The 12,745-nt window shown below is 34.6% G+C and overlaps 1 protein-coding gene across 1 annotated transcript; it reads right to left on the bottom strand.

Moving 5' to 3' along the window:
• Nucleotides 1-1,638: 1,638 nt before the first annotated feature.
• Nucleotides 1,639-9,637, bottom strand: LOC142231315 (uncharacterized). Its single transcript, XM_075301930.1, has 3 exons — nucleotides 9,575-9,637; nucleotides 2,655-3,077; nucleotides 1,639-1,653 (listed from the first exon to the last, which is right to left on the bottom strand). The coding sequence occupies exons 1-3, from the start codon at nucleotides 9,635-9,637 to the stop codon at nucleotides 1,639-1,641; spliced, it is 501 nt and encodes a 166-aa protein (XP_075158045.1).
• Between the last annotated feature and the right edge of the window lie 3,108 nt (nucleotides 9,638-12,745).

Here is a 12,745-nt window from a genome sequence, read left to right as displayed (position 1 = left end):
TACATCGGGCTGCCACATAACCTAACCTACAAACCACTAGAGATTGTACTACGAATCAAAAAGTCGAGTTTTTCAAAATTTCAAGACAATTTCCAAAATTTGATAAATTTTTTGGAAATTTGATAAAGTTGACTTTCGACAAATCGTCTTTTGCCACATTGGAAGTAATCGACTTTTCGTACTCGTAATTTTAAAAATTTAACAACGTGCTGAGGGCGATGTCTTGTTGGAATGTTCATAGTCTGCGGCTGAAAGGTTTGCCTGCCCAGGGCTTCAATACTGTCTTTAGGACATTTTTCCCCTCGGTAAACCATTAGTGGCGCTTCAGTTCTGGTGGCCAATTGAAGATATACATTTTCAGCTCTTTGGTAGGTTAGGTTAGGTGGCAGCCCGATGTATCAGGCTCACTTAGACTATTCAGTCCATTGTGATACCACATTGGTGAACTTCTCGCTCTTTGGTAAGTAAATCCAAATTTTGTGGGCTTTTGGAAAACTTGAAAAAGTTTTTTTTTCTTTTTATTGGAGGTCAATTTTCGACACCTTAATTCTCAATTATTTTCCAACGATTTTTTGCTTGACTGTATTTGTAACGTAACCAATTTGTATTGAGGTTTCGATTCAATGGCCCGTAAGTTTCATAACTAACCATCAGAGAATACCACATGTATGTTGCCTCTTAAGGCAATCAATGGTGATGATGATGATGATGGTGTTATAGAGTCTATGCACTTGCATGGTTCATGAGATGATGTAAACAGAATGCATGTCGGCCTAAAGCCCTCACTATTATGAGAAGTCTAAAAATGAAACTTTTAGCATTAGTTTGGCATCTACTATGTTATTTCTTTTTTGGGGTTCCAGGTTCCCAAAATCAACTCTTTGATGTTCTTGTTAATGTGGTTATTGTTGTTGGCTGTAGTTGCTCCCTTAAATGTGCTGTGAAGCAAAACAGGAAGTATTTTGCATTGCCAGAATAATGTTTTTATAAACTTTTGATGTTGTTGTGTTTTTTCTAAGCTATACCATTTTATGGGAGGAAAATGCACTACAGTGTAGTGGCCCTTAGGCCTAACAAAAATTTTTTTTTTAACAAGTGTTAGGTGAGCGTTGCATGAAATAGTGAGGAGATCATGGCAGGCTTAAAATGTGCAAAAGGAAATCTGAAATAAAATATTTAATACCAAAGATTAAATATGTTTGTAACAAGCTTAAGGAGGTTTATAATAAAATGAAGGTACTTCTATATAAAATCTAAAGGATTTTTTTTAAAAAAAATCAATTGACTTGTTTTTCAATTGGCCTGGACATTTTCCTATTTAAAAATGTACTCATATTATTGTTCAATCTAACTCATCCAATTACCATAATGGGTTGAGCAGCTACATTACATTGCACTTACCTGCATTCATTGAGCATGTCATGCATATCATGTTATGGATTTTATGTTCTTACATAAGATAATAAAATTTACGAAAGTTTGTCTGCTCTCGATACACGCTTTCACAAGCTTACAAAGTGAATCAGTGTAGTTGCTAATATTAGGTAATAACAAAAGTAGGTTTATAACTTAGTTATGTCATAAATTCAATTACCCAAGGGTTAATAAAATGACCACTAAATATCTGTGTATATATGTTTACATTGAACAGTGCTAAAAGTAATCAAAATAGGAAAATTAAAAGTTTTCATGTGTAACAAGGGTAAAATGATTATTTATTTGAAGGTCAGAAATGACCGAATTTAATTATAAATTATGATGAGGTCAGTAATAGATTTCGTTAGGTACTGTGTATTGGAAAATCTTCTATGTGTGAAATTGAAGTATTAAGAACACACTCGAATTTAACAGCACGAAACTTTATTTGGGAATGGAAAAATATTTTCTATAATTGACTATATACTAAAACAGAAAAGCAATGCCTATTATGTGAATATAATAAATTAAATTGTAAAGTGAATTATGCAAAGTAGATTGAGTCTCCAACACCCTCCCTAAATCGAGTTCAACGCCAATTGATTTTCGAAATTTCACAAACTGTGGTGTATGTAGAGGTTTCGTCATTATATCGTCCAACATCGAATCGGTTGGGCAGTAAAGGCATTCAACATTTTTCTTTGTGACATGGTCCTTTACACTGAAAAAACAGTGAACCCACCAGGAAGAAAACTTTTGATTAATTTTAGAAAATTTTGAATATTTTTAAAAATTTTTAACTAAACTGTATTACAAGCGCTGGCATCGCGCCGATATCAAAAAACTAAGTAAATATTTTTCGACAAATTCAAGAAAATTTGTTAGACATAGATAATTTTTTCTCCTTTTTAAAGAAAATTTTGTAGTTTGAAGGAAAAAATTGGAGTTCAAAATTGCAAGAATGTCTTTAGTGACATACGAAGTTCATGATGGACGATTTTGTAGTAAAATGTACAAATTTGAAGAAATAATGAACTATTTTATGACAAATACGAATTTAGTAAATCTCTATCCTTAACTTGAGTATAATTTTTTCCCGTCTTTTAGTTCATTTAACTAACGTACGCAAAAAATTATTAGAGTAAATGAAACTTTCACCAAATATAATAAGTTCATGAACTAAAATATAGTTAAATTGGCTTTAGTGAAATAGTGAGTTCACTTTTTTTTGAGTGTACAAAGTGGATTTTAGTGTCAATATCTTTCGTTCTATTGCTGAGTTTTTCTTCTTTAATAAGTCTCAAGCAACTTTGGTTATCCTCATAAATGACAGTTGGTGATGTTTGACTGATTTCCATGTCATTCAATAGACGTCTTAGCCAGATTGCTTCTTTACAAGCTTCGGAAAGGGAAATAAACTCAGCTTCCGTAGAGGACCGTGAAACACAAGTTTGTTTTCTGCAAGCCCAGCTTATTGATCCGCCATTGAGTTGAAACACGTATCCGGAATTGGATTTCCTATCGACCTTGTCTTCAGCCCAATTTGCGTCAGCATATCCGATCAATGTATCACGCTCGCAGTTGTTGTTGCTTAGCCTTAGGAAGTGATTAATTGTTCCCTTCAGATACTTGAGAACACGTTTCAATTCTACCCAATCTTCCTGAGTAGGACAACTCACTTTTCTAGCAAGTACACTGAAAAAACAGTGAACCCACCCGGAAGAAAACTTTCCGTTAATTTCAGAAAATTTTGAATATTTGTAGAAAATTTTAACTAAATAGTATTACAAACGTTGGCATCACGCCGATGTCATAAAAATAAGTAAATATTTTTCGACAAATTCAAGAAAATTTATTAGACATAACTAGGGGTTTTCACTTGTTAAAGAAAATTTTGTAGTTTGAAGGAAAAACTTGGAGTTCAAAATTGCAAGAATGTCTTTATTGACATACGAAGTTCATGATGGACGCATTTTTGGTAAAATTTACAAATTTAAAGAAATTCTGAACTATTTTGTGAAAGACACGAATTTAGTTTATCTTTATGCTTCATTTGAGTATATTTTTTTCCTCGGTTTTAGTTAATTTAACTAAAGTACACAAAAAATTATTAGAGTAAATGAAACTTTCTCCAAACATAATAATTCCATGAAATAAAATAAAGTTAAATTGGCTTTAATGAAATAGAGAGTTCACTTTTTTTTGTGTGTATAGAAACACTTGTGGCAATGTCAGGCCTCGAGTTTACACTCAGGTATAAAAGTGATCCAATCAACTTTTGGTATTTGGTTTTATCTATAAGGAGATTAGACTCCGATTTTCCGTAGGAAATTTAGATTCTTTTGCATTTTCCATTTCATATTCTTTCAACATATCAGAAATGTATTTTCGTTGACGAATGCAAAAATTTAGGTTCTTGTCTTTGAAAATTTCGAGACCTAAGTAATGTTTGACGTCTCCAAGGTTACTTATATCGAAATGTGACTTGATGAGTTTCTCAACATTTCGGATGGCCACATTTCTGTGATCAAAGTCTTGGTCGCAGTTGTAGTCCAATCGACTTCCAATTTGGCACAAGTATGTACTTTTGGCTAGCATAGGACCCTAATGATTTTGGAAGAAATCGGTTCAGATTTACATATAGCTCCCAAATATATCTTTCGCCCTATGCACTTATATGGCGTCAGAAGCCATAGTTTTACTCCGATTTACTTGATATTTTGCACAGAGAATATAATAAACCATTATATCCATGAATGCGAACTTTGGTCAAAATCGGTTCAGATTTAGATATAGCTCCCACATATATCTTTCGCCCGATTTGCACTATGGTCATATTATAGGCCATAGTTTTATACCGATTTCATGCATGCAAAATTTGGTCAAACTCGGGTCAGATTTAAATATAGTTCCCGTATACATCTTTCACCCGATTTAGACTCGTATGAGCACCGTAGGTCCAAATTCCATTACGAAATTTTGAAATTATGCACGAAGAGTACTATTAACATTGTGACAATGTGTGCCAAGTTTGTTAAAATTCGGCTGAGATTTAGGCAAAGTCCACATCGTTCTTGTTAAGTCGAAAACTTGTAAATGTATCTATCGACCGATAAATCATAAATAACCTTTTTGAAATTGCATCAAAATGACGTTGGATTTAAACATTTACCATACATTTTACTAACATATTAGAATGGGAAGATAAACCTGTATATATAGCACTAAACAAAATTGAAGGATGGTATAGAAAATGTAGATCTATTTACAATATGATGCAGTGTAGGCCCCGCCTGACTTTAGACATTCCTAATTTGTTTCTAATTGTACTTAGAACATTGTGATACCGTAGGTTTTCAACATCCCTCTTGCCATTGAGTTCAATTCAATATATATATAGCCCGAACTGCATTTCACATTGTGGTGAGATGCCTTTGGTTAGGTTAGGTATAGTGATATTCCATTATTTCAGGCTCACTTAGAATATTAAGTCTAGTGTGATACAACGCGTACAAAAAAGTCTTGAAAAACTTGGATATGTTAGTAGCATTATTGAGAGGAGATAAACCATCACTAAAAAACTTTCAGTTGAGATTTCCAGATTCTATCTAAATATTATTCTGTTGCAATCTGGTCAGAAATATCTACCCTTTTTGGGATTTATGTAAATATAGAGCATATCGAAGAACTTAAGTAGAGTTTTTTAATATGGTCTGATCGCCTCATACTGATATGGCAAAAAACGAAATAGGGCTATGAGCAGGTTCCCCTTACCATCAAAATAGTAAAAAAATTAGGTTAGACCATTGTCTTTCCTTTCCTACACACTCCAGAAATTTTGATAGAATCTTTAAAAAGTCGCAAAAAAACACCAAATGAAGTACACTAAAAAAATAGTCCAAACGGAGTTACATTTTGCGGTTAAACCATTTCGAGAAGCTTTGAAACTGTCAGAAATGTCACCTGCGAGAGCTCGACCAAGGCGGTTTTTTTTTGGGCCGAAATCGATGTTCGGCAAAAAAGCAATAATTGGCCGAAGCCGATTATTTTCCTGAAATTATTAATTAAAGAAATTTGGTGTGTTTTAGTTCTATCTTAGCATATTTTATTTAACATAGACATTAAAAACAACAATAACAGGTAATGTAGTCCATGTCTTATAATATTCTTGTAAACTAAAAGTCTTTTTAGTATTCAAAATTCAGTAGTTTGGGGTAAATGTTACAGAAGAGACTTTTTTTGAGGGTGCAGCTAGGCAGCGAATGATGATATGTGCGAAGAAGTTACAATTTTCAGGAATGTTCATAAAATTATAAACGAGTTTAAAAAAACTTGAGAATAGAGTTATTTCAATTGGAGACTCCATGCCAAAATTACTAAGAACTAATTGATGGTGCAGTAAACCGACTGTCACGGTACTCGCTCACAAATTTAAAACTTTGGCTTCTGGGACCATATAAAATACTGGCGAGTCTAATTAGTAGTACGTATGTATATCTATTTTCCGATATACGCTTACATGGCCACCAGAAACTGAATTTTCACTCCGAGACGACAGTTTTAATCCGAGGCCACAGTTTTACTCCGATTTTGCACTGGTAGCATAATTAACATTCTAGCAATCGGTTCAGATTTAGATATAGCCCCCATATATATCTTACGCCCGAAATGGAATTATATGGCTCTAGAAATCAAATGTTTTCTTTGATTGGCCTAAAATTTTGCACAAGAAATATACTTGATAGTGTCGTCAAGTGTGCCAAGTTTGATTTAAATCGGTTCAGATTTAGGTATAGCCCCCACCACCGTGGTGCAATGGTTAGCATGACTGCCTTGCATACACAAGGTCGTGCGTTCGATTCCTGCTAAGACCGAACACCAAAAAGTTTTTCAGCGGTGGATTATCCCACCTCAGTAATGCTGGTAACATTTCTGAGGGTTTCAAAGCTTCTCTAAGTGGTTTCACTGGAATGTGGAACGCCGTTCGGACTCGGCTATAAAAAGGAGGTCCCTTGTCATTGAGCTTAACATGGAATCGGGCAGCACTCAGTGATAAGAGAGAAGTTCACCACTGTGGTATCAAAATGGACTGAATAGTCTAAGTGAGCCTGATACATCGGACTGCCACATAACCAAACCTAACCTAACCTAGATATAGCCCCCATATAAACGTACATTTGCAGAAATGCATTATTTTACCCGAGTAAGTGACGTTTAGTGCAAGTTTTTGGCGCATTTGGCTAAGCACGGGTATAAATATAATACAGCATTGGAAAGGTCTTTGAGAGAGATTTTTTTCTATGCAAGTGGAAAGAACATAAACTACGGAAATTTGAAGTTTTTGGGACACTGAAAAATTTTTTCAAAAATGCCGATTTTTTGGGTAATTAAAAATATGAATTGAAACCTTAATAACTTTTGAACTAATTGTGATGTCATTTTGATTTTTGCAGAGAAAAGTGTTTTAAGAAATATTGCTGAATATATCATTCCCAAAATGTGTGTCAAAAATCCCCAAAGTGGGGGCATATATTGAAAAAAAAAAAACGTTATTTGCTTGTAGTTTGCGTATTTCTCAGCTTTTTACTGGTAGGATGTTGAAACCTTTCACAGTTAGTTAGTAGACACATAGGGCTTTTTGGAAAACATATCGGCTTAGCAATCGGTACTTGTAATGAGAATTTTTGAAAACAAAATTTTTTCCTTTTTGAAAAATTGCCGATTTTGGGAGGAGAAAAACTCATATACTACTTGACAGATATTTCAAAATTCGATATTTTTTGAAATTCCATTTTGGAGACTTTACAACTTTTAATCTAAAGCATATGGGTACACAATTTTTCTTTTAACATTCGTAGAATTTTGCAGCGAATGCAGTTAATTACGAATACTGACCCCACTTTGTCCAAATTATGCAAAAAAATCTATTGTAGGGCCTATATCTTGCGAATTGTAAAAGATAATTGCACACTTTGCAAACTTTTTTGTAGAGCTTTACAAGAAAAGAAAAAATCATCGAAATCGGTTCAAAGTTGCGGAGTTGACAGCTAAAACAAAATTTCATACCCCCGAGGTGAACAATTTTCAACGCCTACAGGTCAGCCCGTGGACTCACTAGGGACTCACAAATTTGCAAACTTAGAGGAAAACACTTCACCCTTCACACACAGAAAAATTTATGTTGATATCTTTATCAGTTTAAAAGTTTGCAGAATTATTAAAAAAAAAAAAAAAAAAAAAAAAAAAAAAAAAAACAAGTATATACGGCAGTAAATTCGGCCAGGCCGACTCTTATGTACCCTCCACCAAAGATTGCGTAGAAACTTCTACGATACACTGCCATCTACAATCGAATTAATTGGTTTGTGGTATAATCTAGGGATTGGCTATATATGATTATTGACTGATATGGACCACTTTTGGCATGGTTGTTAAATATCATATACTACAATCACGTACCAAATTTAAACAAAATCGGATGAATTTTGATTCTCCAAAAGGCACCGGAAGTCAAATCTGGTGATCGGTTTATATGGGGGTTATATATAAATATGGACCGATGTGGACCAATTTTTGCGTGGTCACTAGAGACCATATACCAACATCATGTACCGAATTTTAGCCGGGTCGGATGAAACTTGCTTCTCTTAGAGGCTCCGGCAAATCGGGGGATAGGTTTATATGGGGGATATATCTAATTATTGACCGATATGGACCAATTTTTGCATAGTTGCTAGAGACCATATACCAACACCATGTACCAAATTTCAGGCGGATAGGATGAAACTTGCTTCTCTTAGAGGCTCCGCCAAATCGGGGGATAGGTTTATATGGGGGCTATATATAATTATGGACCGATGTGGACCAATTTTTGCATGGTTGTTAGAGACAATATACCAACACAATGTACAAAATTTCAGCCTGATCGGATGAAAATTGCTACTATTAGAGGATCGGCAAGCCAAATTTGGGGGTCCGCTTATATGGGGGCTATACGTAAAAGTGGATATGGCCCATACCATCCGACCTACATCAATAACAACTACTTGTGCCAAGTTCCAAGTCGATAGCTTGTTTCGTTCTGAAGTTAGCGTGATTTCACCAGACGGACGGACGGACATTCTCAGATCGACTCAGAATTTCACCACGACTCAGAATATATATACTTTATGTGGTCTTAGAGCAATATTTCGATGTGTTACAAACGGAATCACAAAGTTAATATATCCCCATCCTATGGTGGTGGGTATAAAAACGAGTTTGAACCACTGTGCGCCGTGGATTCGGCTATACGAAGGAGGTCCCATGTCCGCGAGCTTTTCTTTTAGGTTATTTAATTTTTACCCCATGGTAACTCTTTAGTATCCTCCAATATTTTAAATAATTCGCAGTTGTTTTTTTTTCGAATTTGCCCGGCACATAAAAACAAAACAAAACAAAATGCTATTGGTGTGAGGATTGTATGTGCTCTGACACGACCCAAACACATGACATTCTAACTTTTTTACTTGTCATATGGGTCAGTTTGCAAATATTCCATTTGATATAGCATACAAAATGCCATTTTATTTTACTACATTTCTTTTTGCTAATTCGTTATCGTGTTTCTTAAAATGATCTCACACTTTAAATATTTCATTAAATTTTTTAATCTTTTTTTCACTTAAATTATCGGAGTGTATGTGGGAGTGTGCGTATATGTGTGTGCTTATTGTGACCACATAGTTGTTATCTTAACTATCCCAAGACATTAAACTATGCAGACCACATTTTTACCACAAAGTTTTTTTTCTTGTCGATTTTTTTCCTGTTGAAATTCTAACAAAGTTTTGAAAACAATCCATAACCGAACGAAGCTATCGTTAAATGAATGAAAATGGAATGACGTGAAAAATTTCATATATCCTGGATGGCAAGGAATAAAACGACAAGAAACGAAAGAGGAAAAGTAAAGGAAATGAGAATTAAAAATTCTTAACTTCAACATAAATTTTACAGACATGAAATGTATAAAGACAATATTTTACAATCATAAAGTTTAACAAAAGTCAAGCGCACACAAAAGGGCACTCAAGCTGTTGTATGTGATTTTAGATACAGGGTGGATAAAATATAGCAGGTGGTCGTAGGAATGGAAGTAATAATTTAGACAACTTACCTCTGTCAGCTGTTTTTTGGATAATGTCAGAGAAAATTTAGCCTGTAAAGAAATGGTCGTCATTAAGTTTGAAAACACAAAGAAGTTGGTTGGAAAGATGTGAGGGACTATGTTACGTTGGAGGGACAAATGATAGGTGTGAACCGATGTGTTATCATTGCAAAATATACATGTCTTCTTTGCGCGTTAGTGTAATGCGACAATGTTATCATTTTACCCTATCCTTGTAGATATGGATATTTTGGCCAAACACTATCACTAATGAAGACCTATGGCGTACCCCAAGCAGCAACCTGTATTATTGGAAATTCGAAGAAGAAAATGGATGTGGATCGGGCATACCTTGAGGAAGCCGCAAGATGACATAAAGTGGACTATTCAGTCCATTGTGGTACCACAGTGGTGAACTTCTCTCTAAAATACTTAGCTAATGACAGAACGCAATGGAATGCATTTGTTATGGCCCTATGTTCCTCCTAGGAATTTCAGGAAAATATATTTGTGGTCACAACCCTTAACAGCCTAACTCGAGTTAGGGCACAATTGAGTTATTAGCACCATCGTATTCAGCGTATCTAAATTTATTTGCTCTAAATTGTTCATGTTTGTTTCTCTTCTAGGAATCTGTAGCAAAGTTTTCCAAAAAACACCTTCTCCTGATTTTCAGTGAAGATTCAAAACTTTAAACTCCTGTACTGAAAATATTGAAAAACAGACTTAGGCTGTTATGGGTTGTGACCACAGATATATGTATGTTAGACAACGTTACTGCCACAGAAAATGCTAGCTCTTTAAGAAAGTTTAAGATCCTCTTTCTTATCAAAAAATTGTGTTCAGTGACGACGATCATTTTTGTCTCAAGAGGTATGTAAATAAGCAGAATTCTATTTTGAAGTCTATTTTGGTGTGAAGAATAATTTTTTTTTGTACAATTCCAAAATACAATCGATTTTCTATCAATACGAAAATGTAGATTGTTTTGTGATAATAATGATAAGAAAAATACTCTTTCAGTTTTGAATCACAATTTTATGTACAAGGCTGGTCGGAAATGAAATAACTAACGTCCAAGACGAATTTCGTGAAGGTTGTCCAAAATCAGTTGTCGCTGATTTTGCAAGATCGTCATAGAACCTATAGTGAGATTAGACAAACTTAGGCTTTAATGGAACCAAAAATACGACGGCGTATTTCCAAACACGTCTATGACACCATGGCAGGTGATGAATCGTGGATTTATGCATATGAGCCCGAAAGTAAGCAGCAGTCGACTGTATGGGTGTTTCAAGATGTGTCAAATCCAACAAAAGTTCCGCGCGAACGAAAGACTTCCAAGCAAAGAATCGCATGTTTTTATGGTATACCCTCCGTTACACTGTGGAACATGATATTATAAGTTAGTGCATATGTTTGGAACACCCAGAAGAAGACTAGATAGACACATGATGTCTTTGGCAATATTGCTCAGGACCGATCTAGAGTTGATATGCCATGTCCGTCTGTCCGTACGGCCATCTGACTGTGAACACATTTTTGTAATCAAAGTCCAGGTCGCAGTTTCGTCCAATCGACTTCAAATGGCACAAGTTTCTATTTTGGGTCAGAATGCAGATGTAAATATGAAATAAAGTCTTTTTATTTGCATATTGAGAGACCTTGAAAGCCCATTTTAGAACAGATCTAAAAATAACCAAAAAAAAAAAAAAAAAAAAAAGAACCCGTTTTATTTAGGAAAAAATCGGTTGAGATTTAGATATATCTCCCATACATATCTTTTCCCCGATATACACTAATATGATCCCAGAACCCAAAGTTTTTAATATCGTGAAGTGTGATAAATTTGATTGAAATATATTTTGACTTAGATATAGCTCCGTTATTTATGTTCTTCCGAATTGGGCTAATATAGCCAAAGTAAAATCCCTGTAAAATCAAAATAAAATTTTCTTATACATCTAATACATATCTATCGATCGATAAGTCATAAATGCACTTTTGTAAAATTGCATAAAAATGGCTTTAGATTTTAATTTTTCCATATTTATACCCTTCACCACTAGTGTGGTACAGCGTATAATAAGTTAGAGCATTTGTATGTAACGCTAAGAAGGAGAGGTCTTAGACTTATCTTTAGTATATCAATCGTCTTCGAATTAAATTCTGAGTCGATTTAGCGATGTGCGTCTGTCTGTTCATGTATTTTGTGTGCAAAATACAGCTCGCAGCTTAGGTCCGATCGTCCTCAAATTTGGCACACGGTCTTTTTTCGGTTGAAAGACGATCCCTATTGATGTTGGAAAAAATCGGTTCAGATTTAGATATAGCTGCCATATATATTTATAACCTATGTGATAGTAAATGACGTATTTATTAACCGATCTGCTTGACCATGTAGAGCAAAGCTTCTGATAGAAAGAAAAAGAAATATGCTCATGGTAAATGCTTTTGTCAATTATGAGAGCATAAGCTCTTAATATTGGGTCGCAACATAAGCTCGTAGAGTTTTGTTTTTACAATGCTTCGAGTTTATAAATAAAACCTATTGCCATAAATGGGAGAGTCATTCCAATGATGTTCTTTTTTCGTCGAATTTTGTCACTCGTTTGTATTCAAAATCGTATTTTTTGTATTTCACGAAACATTTATGTGCAGTGGAGTCACCCAGGACCAGAGATGGTCTGTCATAAATCGATGCCGATTGCAAAACTCAAATAACTGTTTAACTGATTTAATCAAAAATCGATCACTGGATTTAATTTTAATTACCTGATAGAGTTTCGACTTGAATTTTCGATTGAACCCAATAAAAAACAAGTATATACGGCCGTAAGTTCGGCCAGGCCGAAGCTTATGTACCCTCCACCATGGATTGCGTAGAAACTTCTACTGAAGACTGTCATCCACATGGAATTACTTGGGTTGCGGTAACACTTGCCGATAGCAAGGTATCTCAAAACTTCCTAACACCGTAATATAACCCCATAGTCCATACGTGGTATATATTAAACTAAAACATATGCACTAACTTATAATACCCTGTTCCACAGTGTGGCGCAGGGTATAAAAAGGCCGATTAAATACGTATATAATTAAGTTTAAAGTTTCTATAGGAATAAAATTTTGAAAAAATAAAATTTTTGACAACATTTTCTATAGAAGTAAAATTTGGAA

The sequence above is a fragment of the Haematobia irritans genome, chromosome 3 (assembly GCF_050003625.1).
Source record: "Haematobia irritans isolate KBUSLIRL chromosome 3, ASM5000362v1, whole genome shotgun sequence".
NCBI lineage: Eukaryota > Metazoa > Arthropoda > Insecta > Diptera > Muscidae > Haematobia > Haematobia irritans.
Note: the sequence above shows the minus strand (reverse complement) of the source record. Positions and strands in the feature narration are given on the sequence as shown.

What these genes read in the sequence shown, in the direction of transcription:
- LOC142231315 (XM_075301930.1), bottom strand. Translation starts at nt 9,637, where the DNA reads ATGACGACCATTTCTTTACAGGCTAAATTTTCTCTGACATTATCCAAA. An exon ending in CCAAAAAACAGCTGACAGAG is followed by an intron (nt 3,078 to 9,574) that starts GTAAGTTGTCTA and finishes TGTCCTACTCAG; the next exon opens with GAAGATTGGGTAGAATTGAA.